Here is a 12053-nt window from a genome sequence, read left to right as displayed (position 1 = left end):
TGGTGAGGAAGGGGGGTGTAGCGTCCTCCTGGACACAGTTCTGGTCTAGGCTAGCAGCAAACATGTACGGAGGCTGCTGCAGAATGAGACCAGGGCATCCAGAGGGCTGGAGCTGTGTGAAAGGCAGCCTGAGGTGCAGGAAGAGAGACCAGTCACAGTGGGGCTGAGACGCTCAATCGGAAAGAGCGCTAGGAGGAAATCATTTGCCATTGGTCAGGTGTAGAAGAAGTGCACGCTGGGCGGGGTTAGAGGAGATACCTGATTGAAGATGGGAAGGAGGATAGCTGAGGTCGGGTAAGTTATACGGAGGAGCAAAAGACAAAAGTGACGAGTACGCATTCCCTGTTGTTGCTCGGGGACCTGCACAATGGGGAACCGCGTGGTGCAGACCTGGGTGCGGAGGGGTGCCGCGGGGACGCGAAAACTCCCCGGAGCAGCAGTCGCCGCAGGGCAGCCTGGGAAAAGTCAGTAGTCAGCTGTGGGGGAAACCGCAGCCCGGCGGCCCTGGAACCTCCCAGGTCAGAGGAGCCGCTGGTCTGCGACCCAGGAGGGAAGGACCAGAGCTGCGAGCTGTTTCTCTGACGCTCATATGGAAGCCGGCTCTGAAATTCTGCTGTGGATGTCTTACCCCTGGTGTATTTTAGATCATGTCAAATAAGCCTGTTTTTTAAAATTATCTTCTGATTGCCAAAATATTCTTATAAAAATAATATAGTAGAATATTTGAATTTATCTGTTGATTGTTGAAAATGCGGGGTTGTGTGTGTGTGTGTGTGTGTGTGTGTGTGTGTTTGCTATTGTGGATAAGACAAAGCTCTTGAAATGCACATTCATCATGCAAACTTCCGTGTTAAACCGCTTACCTAGTCAAGAGAGTGGTACATGTACGTGGGGAATTGACATCCCCGGAGAGGTTTTAGATATTATTCATGAAAGGGATAGTTGTCGATTTGGCTGGTTTCAAGATATATATAGTATCTATATCTATCTGTTTATAGATAATTGCGAGGCCCGCAGTTATGATTGTGAACATTAATATTTAAAAGTAAAAGTAAAATGTTTTACCTATTATTAATTTTTCATCAGAGACCTCTGCACTATGTGATGCAAATAGAACATTCTGAAAAGTGTCTTTGCCAGACCTTTTGGCACGGGCCTTGAATACCAGAGCTCTAGAGGACAGGCAGGTGGATCTCAGTAAGATTGAGGCCAGCCTTGTGTATATAGTTAGCTCCAGGACTTCCATAGCTATATGGTGACAACCTGTCTCAAAAAAGAAAACAACAAAAATGGAATGTGTCTTCTTGTCCTGAGTTCTGAATGTTGCTAGTAGAGTCCAGAAAGCAAAGTATGCTGTTTGAGGGTATCAGCTCACACTGTTTCCACAGTTAGAAAAGCCGTTGTAAGGCAGATGCTGGTGGCACATGCCTTTAATCCCAGCACTAGGGAGGGAGAGGCAGGTGGAGCTCTTGATTGCATTGCCAGCCTGGTATGCAGAGCAAGTTTAAGGACAGTAATAGCTATAAAAGAAACCCTGTCTTAACCCCCCCCCCCCAAAAAAAAAGGAAAGGAAGGAACAAGCATTATAGGACAATATGTTAAAAAATCATTTTGAATAATTAATATAGTCTTGGATCAAGAAAAGTACTTTTTCCATGGACACATGACTAAGTTTTTTGTTGTTGTTCTTATATTGCTCTGTCTGGCCAAGAACTCACCTTATAGACCAGGCTGAACTAGAAGTAACAGATTCAGAATTCCACCCACCTCTTTCTCCCACTAACAGGATAGCTCAAACTGTTGTTTTGTTTTTGTTTTCTTTTGTGGTCTGTTGACAGCCGGTGATGTGACTGTGGACTTCTCCCAGGAGGAGGGTCAATGCCTGGAGCCTGCTCAGAGGGCTTTGTACTGGGATTGGATGTTGCAGAACTGCAGCAGTATGGTTTCTGAGGGTGAGGATTATCTGCTTGCATCTCCCTTGCTCCTCCTCAGGTGTCTTGACAAACCAGTCCGCAAGTGTGTAAGCTGTGTGTGAATGAGTCTCACAGAGTAAAGTGAAATCCTCAGAGGAACAGAGACAAATTTGATGAAGTGTTCTCTCATCTTGTGAGTCCCTTTGGGAGGTATGAGGCTTCCATCGGTTTTGGTCCATGATTATTTCAGAACCTTATTAGTGTATATATTCACATTCCAGTTGTTTATGCCCATTTCTACCCCTCAGATTTGACTGCGATGTGACTAAAAGTGGAATTCAAGTGACACTAATTGAAGATGCTTTCTAAAAATTCTCAGTATTCTGACACTGCAGGACAATTCGAGAATCACTTGCATAATCATGTTTCATTTTCTCTTTATCTCCTGTGCACAGTACTGTGTCAGACATCGGCGTGCAGCCTGAACAATCTCTTTGTCACTCGCAGGGCGCACTGATCACCCAGACCTGCTCACCCGTGGAGAACACAGAACCCTGGAAGATGGAGCAGGAGGCGGCAGTGGTTAAGGATCCAGGTATGGTGGAGGGATTGGTGAAGGGATGGCAGGGTATTCAAGTGAATGTGGAAGTGGGACGTGAAATCAATTTTGTCACATTTTCTTTCACGAGAAATAATTCTGGAGGTTTCCACTGAGAAAAGTCTCCTTAGGATTATCCTGTTGTAGGTGTAGGAAGAGGCTCTGAGGAAGAATTGACACGCAGGCAAATAATGTGGTATTTGACGATCATGTGAGTGATGCTGTCCTTACTCCATTCTCATCACTGATCATGTCATCATACCAATACTAATTGGTTTTCATGTCTGTGATTGTAATGTATTACAAAATGATCAAAATTGCGACTTCTAGATTTATTCCCTTTTTTCAGAATCTTGAAACTTTTGGTATTCTATCACATTCTTTACCTTTTGGTGTTAATTTCTCTGTTCCTGAAAATGATGCCAACAGAGTTTTGATAAGAATCAGGAAGTATATTTACAGACTGTTGAACTCCGTCTTTGCTCTCTTCCCATGGATATCTGCCACTGTCGTCATGACAATTCCAAGTGGTTTCCATTGCTGTAAATGTAATATACTGTGAGATCACCTCTAAGTTTGATCTTTTAGGTATTTTTACAGCTTTTCTCTTCCTTGGCGCTTTCAGGATTACTTTCTGTAAAATGTGCAATAGGATTGTTAGAGGAATTGCTTGGAGACTGAGAGAAGGCAGACTTCCTTGTCTTTTTGTATTGGAAAAGAACGTGAGGCGATGTGCCAGTTTTCACCTGTTTATGTATTCTCCCGTTTTTTGTCTGCTGTGGATGTCTACATTCTGGGTTTTGTGACGTGCACCCATGTTGATCAAAGCACTTTCTATCTAATGCTTCATTTTAACACCATTTTGAGTTGTTTCAAACAGACATAATTCACTTTATTTTTCTTGTATTGAAAACTTTACGTGGTGGACTTGGTTTCTCTGAATCTCTGAGATTGTGGTGTGGATTTTCACATATTGGTCAGTGAATTTCTAACAAGGAGACTTGGGGAACACAGTCTTTTTCCAGAGGTCGGGGGTCAGGTAGATGCAGGTCTTCGAGATGGGATCAAAGATGGAGTTGGCAAAGTTGTTCGGGGTGGCAGTGTAACTCCTGGCCAGTGTATAGCAGTCATCAGTACCAGCCATCATCAGTAGCTTCTTGGGCCTAAGAGCAGAGATTTCCAGTGCCTCTGGGGGCAGTGATGAGAGGCACCATCACAGAGCCACAGAGCCCTGTCACTTTTTTACAGAATGGTGTGGGACTTGCCAGTCTTGTTCCCCTAGTACCTCTCCATATAGGGGCAATAGAAAGCTTGGCCAAGATGACGACCCCTGGAATGCCAGTGACTGTCTTTATGGAGTACTTAACACCAGGACCAGCATGACTATTATAGTCCCCAATAGTGACAAAAACTTTGATCCTGTTCCACTAGCCAGCCCATCTTCAGCACTGACATGATTTTTTGAACCTCATCCTTTATTGATGTGCCCAGGATAAAGTCAGTAATCTCAGATTCCTTACTGGGCAAGAACAGGTAGATCTCTTCATGGACTTGATCTTTGTGTCCTTAACTAGGCATGTGTCCTTAACTGGATTGGTGACTGGTATCCACTCCTTGTCTTCAGCTTTTGCCTTAATTTTTCTGTTACTATATTACTTATGATCATCAGTCTTCCTTACTGCTGCCCTTATTTATGACATTAAAAAAAATTCCTTTTTCCTCTGTATCTTAGATCTTTAGATATGAAATAAATCTTTGGTTAGACATGTAATAAATCTTTGGTAGAAAGTATGTTTTAATTTCAGCTGTCATATCTTTTGAATGCTATAGTCTTTTTACATCATTTGTTTGAATAGTATACGTTTACATTTCAAGAAATTAGTGAAAGAAATACATTATAGTTTAGGAACTCGAGAATATGGACACTAAATAGAGAATTAGAACTTCTTCATATTTAATTTACATTATTTATGACCTACAATATAGAACTTTTTAATATGTACTTTAAGTAAATTGGCCATTTCAACTACTGTTGAGCATGGTGTGTTCAATCCATTTGTTTATTTACCAGTCAGTTATATATTATCATTTGCTTTCTTTGTAATTTTTTTGATTCTGTGTTTTTATCCATTGTAGTATAAATAGGTAGCTAATAAACATATCTGCTGTGTAGGCTGTCTCTTCAAACTTTAGTTATTACCATTTCCCTGGATGTTTTTAATTTTACATAATACTATTTGTCAGTTCCTGCTCTTGTTTAAAGTTTGCCCCTTTGTGTTGCTCTGCAGAATTCACTGTTTCAAATCATACATGAAGGCTCTGTTTTCTTGAATGGTAGGAGAGATTTGAACTCAGGTCCTTGTTTCTATATGCAGATAGATAACTTTTCCCAATACCTCTGTTTAAAGAGGCCATGTAGTCTGCTACATGTGTTTGTGGTACTTTGGTGACATTGACAGGATCATTGGTTTTGGCCATTTTCTGGAACTACTGCTCTAATACATTGAAATGTGTGTCTTCTCCACTCCCATAATGCTGTTGGTTATGTGGCTCTCTGTAATGTCATCTGGAATCACAGGTAGCTAGCTCCAGCATTGTAAAATTATCTTGGGGCTGCTCTGTACCCGGGGAATTTGTGCATCAATACGAATTTTAGGTTTCTCTTACTACTTCTGTGTTTGACTAGGGTTGAGGACGTTTAAATGTCCTGAAGTTTGAGGTGATCATATAAGCCACTTCCAGAAATACTGAGAATTTCACTATTATGTCTAGTTAGCATCTTTAGTTTTTTCAGCAAAGTTTTCAAATTGGGACCTTTCATCTGTTTTGTAAGTTAATTCTAGGAGTTCTCTCTCTCTCACTAATTATTTAGTACTCATTTTTATTTCGGTTCATATATTTTATGTATACAAGTGTTTGCTTGCATGTGTGACTTATCATGTGCATCCTAGAGTTGTAGTTATGGAGAGATGGAAGCTATTATGTGGGGTCTGAGATTTGAACCTGGTTCTCTGCAAAATAAACAGGCGCTTGTAACCATTGAGCCTTCTTTCTAGCCCTCTATTAAGTCTAATTATGTGAGTAGTGATAATAGAGAATTTTTTAATCTAAATGATATAAAATCTTCCCTTTATTGTTGTTTTTTAAATTTTTTAAAAAACAATCATTTTATTTTACATACCAATTCCAGTTCCCTCTCCCTCTCCTTCTCCTTCTCCTCCCACTTTCCTCCCATCCCACGCCCATCTACTCCTCAGAGAGTTTGAGGCCTCCCATGCTGAGTCAACAAAGTCTGTCACATCATTTGAGGCAGGACCAAGACCCTTCCCCCTGTGTCTAGGTTGAGCCAGGTATCCCTCCATAGGGAATGGGCTCCAAAAAACTAGGTCATACACTAGGGATGAATCCTGGTTCCACTGCCAGTAGCCCCGTAAACTGCCCAAGCCTGTCACCCATATCCATAGGGCCGAGTTCAATCCTGTGCAGGTTCCCCAGCTGTCACTCTGGAGTCAGTAAACTCCCATTAGCTTGGGTCAGCTGTTCTGTGGGTTTCTCCTTCATGGTCTTGACCCCTTTGCTCATATTATCACTCCTCCCTCTCTACGACTGGACTCCAGGAGCTTGGCTCATTGCTTAGCTGTGGTTCTATGCATCTGCTTCCTTCAGTTACTGGATGAAGATTCGGTGATACACAGGCATTTATTATTCATTAGTAACTTTTCCTTTCATTGTTGCTGTATGTTTGTGTGTATTCCTAAACATAAAAATAGAACCTACTCAGTCTGTGTTTTCAGGGATGAAGATTTGGTATTGGATAACCATGTGGTGCACTCTTCTCTTGGGGAGACTATTTCTCCAGCTCTCAGAATTCCTTCGTGTTTGACTAGGGTTGAGGCCTAGTGAGCTTTCTCTTTCCATGTTAGCATGTCTCTTGGTGTTGGCCTTGTTCTGCTCATGTTTAGGCAGCCATGTTTGTACAAGTTCATGCATGTAGCTTCTCTGACTTTTCTAAGAGACACAATCTCATAGCAAACATCCTTTTTGTCTGGCTCTTAAAACATTCCCACCCCGTGTCAGTGGGGAGTGAACAGCACAAGTCTACATTTTGCCTGACTGTTTGTCCTTGTGTTGCACAACAAACTTTCACTGATGAAGAGTGAGGACTACATTTATCTGTGGGAATAAGGATAACCCGGCAGAGGTGGTGCACACCTTTAATCCCAGCAAAGGTAGAGGCAGGTGGATCCTGAGTTCAAGGCCAGCCTGGTCTACAGAATGAGTTCCAGGACTAACTCCATAGCTACTGAGAAACCCTGTCAATAATAATAATAATAATAATAAAGATAAATATTTAGAAAGAAATTAGTGGTTATGCTGATTTGGTAAAATTGTGGTTGTAGTTTTCCTCCAAGATCCTTGGCTCCCCTGGCACTAGTGAAACTAGCTAGGTTTCCAGCAGGCATGATTTCTCCCATGTTGAGAGGGTCTTAAGTGTAATTAGAAGCTGTTGTTTACCACCAAGGTATGTGTACTACTTGTGCATCCTTGGGGTTATCGTGCAGTGTGGTTCATAGGTGTCACAGCTGAGGACTGTTGGTTGGCTCTCTACTTTGAAAGCTTGCATGTTGCCATCTGATACCATGAAAGCTGATCCCCAGGAAGGAGGTTTTAAGGTGAGTTCCATCTCACATCATTTGGGTTCTATGTCTGAAGTGCCTGACTTCTTCAGTAATAAGGGAATCTCATCTTCTACCTCAGGGAGGTAACCATGATAACAGCAAGAGCTGTGAATAAAAATTTCAAAACAGACTTCTCATGCCTTGTGGGGGTGGTTTTGTTAGAAAATATCTTAGGGGAGCATTATCAGCCTAGATGGGAAATTTTTGTTTACACCATGAATGTATATGCCTGAACAGACATATTTATTATAGTCATTTTTGGTAGATGGACGATTTCCAAAATCTTACTGTTATTTTATCCTCCTTCTTCTTTGTTAATATCTGTCCCTTCACCATAATTAAATCCGTTTTTCCATTTCCCTCTTTAGATCGCTTGTTTCCTACTCTCCCAACCCCCACAGTGGTTTTTTTTTTTTTTTTTTTTCTGTATTCTACAGGTTATACTCACATCTGAAGATGTGGACTTAGGAACTGCCTAGGGGAAAGATCATGCAATTTCTGCCTTTTTTTGTCTGGGTTACTCCATTCAATCTGATATTATCTAGGCTCATCCATTTACCTGCAAAGCTCATGCTTGCAATTTTCTTTATCCCTGAACAATGTTCCAAAGGTTATGTGTATCACGTTTCCATTATCCATTTAGGTTGTCTCCCTTTTGTAGCTACTGTGAATAGAGCAGCAATGAAAATGGGTGAGCAAATATCTGTGGAGTAGCATGTCAAGTCCTTTGAGCATATGCCAAGGAATGGTACAGCCGGGTCATGTACTAGATTTCTTTAACTTTTTCAGAATTCTCCATATTGGTTTTCAGAGTGGCTAGATTTTTTTTGTTTGTTTTTAGGGTTCTTCTTCCCTATGGTTTTGTTTTTTATGTTGTTGCTGCTGGATTATATTGGGAGTGATTTTCTTTCTATTTTATGAGAATTAGTGATTTGCTAGCTTACCCATGGATGATTACTTTCCAGTTCTCCTGTATTTATTTATTCTTCACATGAAAGTTATTTCCCATGTTCTTATGGATAATTCATCTGATTCTCCTGTATATGTTTTGCCTCTAATTTCTTATCTACAGTGTTGCTTTGGTAAAATGAGCTGTGTTAATTCATGACTGTCTTAAAATGCACTCATGTCTCCATCAATTTTGAGGTAGAATTTTTCTTTGTGCAGCAGTCTTGTTGATGGTGATTTTCTGTTCAAGCTGCAAATGTTGTTCCATGTTTTTCTGGCTTTGGGATTTTTGACTAGACACCTGGTAGAATTCTGCTGCTTGGGTCTTTTCATGTGGTTTGACATTCTTCTCTTACAGCTTTTATTACTAATTTTTGCTTTTTCTTTTTGATCCCTTAATATGAAAGGTCAGCAAGCCATCTATTCATTGTACCTGAAAGAGAAACTCGCAGAAGATAAACTGAAAGAAATGGCTGATTCTCCAGTTAATCTGTTCCAGGTCAGTGGTCGTGTCCCCTGTTCTTGGCAGAAATGTTATAGCATGGGACATTGAAAGCTTTTAATTTTATGCTGCTGATTTTTTTTAACTTTATTATGAAAAACATTGTGAACAAACAAAATTACATGCTGAAATTTACCAGGCTCAAAGTCTTTACACCTCAATGTATTTTTATACAGTTGGAGTAATTATCAGGAACAGAAGGTCTGGAGCCTCACATGGGATTTTATAGTTTCAATATTCAGTATATTTTGATCTATTTATCTACCATCAAAACCAAAAAAAAACTTCTGACATTAGAGCTAGAAAAACACTTAGCTTTATATCTTGTTTCCTAACTGATTTTGATTATCTGCTTTCAGTCTTAGATCAACACTGGTATTTAACCTTTCTTGTTCTCTTTTCTCCATATTCTACTCTGCCCACGTGCATGTTGTTTCCCAAATACACATATTAGTGGCTAGATTCTACATATGAAAGAAAACATGGTTTCTTTTTTCTAATACAATATGATGTCACTCTAAACATTATGAATCCATGTTTTCCTGCAAATTTTTATTATACATTTCAGCTGACTAGTATTACCATTTTCACCATCCATTCATCTGTGGATAGACAATTAGGTTGATTACAATTCTTTGGTATTGTGCATACAGCATTGACCATGGGGTGTGAATATCTCTATAGTGGGATGTGAAGCTGGGACTTAAGTTAGTTCTGTCTTTAATTTGTTAATAGCCTTCAAACTGATTTTATTTGAGTGTGCTAATTTGCACCACCCTCCCACCCACACCAACAATGAATAAAACTTCCTATTGATGTGAACTAGGAGAAAAATGTCTTCTCTAAAAGAAAGGAAATCAACCCAAGGGTTGAATTGTTCTTTACCTATGTTCAGTGTGTTGTAAAGAAGGTGCTAGCATCCAAAGTCCTTCAAACTGGCTTACACAGGAAAGGGATTACATATAAAATTGCTCAATCTGTGTCACAGCTGGAGTCATGTCTGTTATTTTAAATTTTTAAAGAGTTTTGTGATACAGCTCAAGCTAACTTCTTTTCATCTGCCTCATTGCTCTTGCTTGCCCAGAAACAAAATTTACAGAAAAGACAGATGTTCTCTACAGATGGAGTGCATCTCTCTCCAGAGTCCATCAGATAAAAGACAGGTGTTCTCTGTAGATGGAGTGCGTCTCTCCAGAGTCCATCACATAATAAAGAGAGATGTTCGCTGCAGATGGAGTGCATCTTCCATCAGATAAAAGACAGATGTTCTCTGCAGATGGAGTGCATCTCTCCAGAGTCCATCACATAATAAAGAGAGATGTTCTCTGCAGATGGAGTGCATCTCGCCAGAGTCCATCACATAATAAAAACAGATGTTCTCTGCAGATGGAGTGTGTCTCTCCAGAGTCTATCACATAATAAAGACAGATGTTCTCTGCAGATGGAGTACGTCTCTCCAGAGTCCATCACATAATAAAAACAGATGTTCTCTGCAGATGGAGTGCATCTCGCCAGAGTCCATCACATAATAAAGACAGATGTTCTCTGCAGATGGAGTGCATCTCGCCAGAGTCCATCACATAATAAAGACAGATGTTCTCTGCAGATGGAGTGCATCTCTCCAGAGTCCATCACATAATAAAGACAGATGTTCTCTGCAGATGGAGTGCATCTCGCCAGAGTCCATCACATAATAAAGACAGATGTTCTCTGCAGATGGAGTGTGTCTCTCCAGAGTCCATCACATAATAAAGACAGATGTTCTCTGCAGATGGAGTGCATCTCACCAGAGTCCATCAGATAAAAGACAGATGTTCTCTGCAGATGGAGTGCATCTCGCCAGAGTCCATCACATAATAAAGACAGATGTTCTCTCGCCAGAGTCCATCAGATAAAAGACAGATGTTCTCTGCAGATGGAGTGCATCTCTCTCCAGAGTCCATCACATAATAAACTCTTGAGGTCGCACCATCTGTTGGCCATTCTCTCATTGGGTTTGGGCTTGGTACTCAATTAATTACACTCTGCTCATCCTCTCTAACATTTGTTGTGAGATTAGTTGATGACAGCCATTCTGCCTGGAGTGAAGCAGTATTTCAAAGTAGTTTTTGTTTACTTTTCTCTGGTGGCAGTTTAGCGACCCTAGGATCATTCCTGTTTCTGTCTTTGAAAAATGTCTATTCAATTTGTTTCCCCATTTGTTGACTGAAGTGGTATTCAATTTTTGTAATTCTTGGTAAATCTGTATAGGAGCCCCTATTCAGAGTGTTGCTGGTGTAGATTCTCTCCCATTCTGTGGGGTGTCTTTTGTGCTTTGCTGATTGTTTTCATTGATAACAGAAACTCTTTATTTTCATGCAGTTCCAGCTGTTGATACTTGGCTCAGTTCCTGTACTCTTGGTGTTCTTTCTAATTTATAAGTCCTTGTCCATCTGAATATCCTGGTTTGTATTCCCTGTTTCTTAGGATTCTTTGTGTCTGGTTTTAAATTAGATTTTTGGTCCATTTTGAATGAATTTTTGTACAATGTGAAAGACCAAGAATCTAATTATACTCTCCTGCTAGTTCTAGTTTTACAAGCATCATTTGTTGGAAAGACCATATTTTTCTAATGTATCTTTTCCTTCTTTGCCAAATATTAAATGGGCATGGATTAATGGTTTTCTGGATTCTCGAGTCCATTCTGTTACCCTCCTGTCTATGTTTACTCCCATACCAGACTCTCTTTATGACTATAACTATACAATATAATTCTATACTTCCACATCTCCTGTAGCACTTACCTCTATTCTGCTCTCTCCAGATTTGGGGAGGGGAGTGGCGGCAAATATCCCACATACACTTATGACATGTAATTTTGAAGACATTTCCACATAACACATGATCAAAAATAATATTGATGCCCAACTGCTATAGAGGATAGGCTGTATCCTTATAGATTGCTGATTCAGGGTTTATGTGTCATGTAGGCTCTATTTCTGAGATCCATCTGATTTCCTTGAATCATGGTTATAAAAATGCATATCGAAACGCATGCACAAGTTGGAACAACATTTTAGAAATATGTGGAATTAAGAGACTTATATCTTGGACCTTAATACTAAGTAATACTTAATTCCTAATACTAAACATTTAAACACACTATAGGGTGCTGAACATGACAGGTGTATGTATGGAATTGTTGTTCTTGTGTGTATTTTCAGATGCTAGCCTACTTGTATGTCTCTTTGGTGTTTAATATCGCAACAGTGATGATGTGTGCTAGCATAGTGGGGTATTGCTGTGACAGCCCCTCTTTTGGGAGGGATTGTAGAACTTTGGAACTGCAGACTAGAAGAACCATTGAGTGTTAGGAGCTCTATGGGATATTCTTTAGGAGCTTAGATGTTAAGAATGTTAAGAGCCAGTACAAG

The 12053-nt window shown here is 40.2% G+C and overlaps 1 protein-coding gene across 1 annotated transcript in view; it reads left to right on the top strand.

The window, feature by feature from the left end:
• Positions 1-267: 267 nt before the first annotated feature.
• LOC121449779 overlaps positions 268-12053 on the top strand; it is a 59226-nt gene continuing 47440 nt past the window's right edge. Inside the window, 3 exon segments of the mRNA XM_041654458.1 lie at positions 268-294; positions 2369-2508; positions 8546-8637. Coding sequence (XP_041510392.1) covers positions 269-294; positions 2369-2508; positions 8546-8637 — 258 coding nt within the window. The 5' untranslated portion in view covers position 268.

Source organism: Microtus oregoni, unplaced genomic scaffold (assembly GCF_018167655.1).
Source record: "Microtus oregoni isolate MIOR12 unplaced genomic scaffold, Mior012 000006F_ref0000085, whole genome shotgun sequence".
Classification (NCBI taxonomy): Eukaryota; Metazoa; Chordata; class Mammalia; order Rodentia; family Cricetidae; genus Microtus; species Microtus oregoni.
Note: the sequence above shows the minus strand (reverse complement) of the source record. Positions and strands in the feature narration are given on the sequence as shown.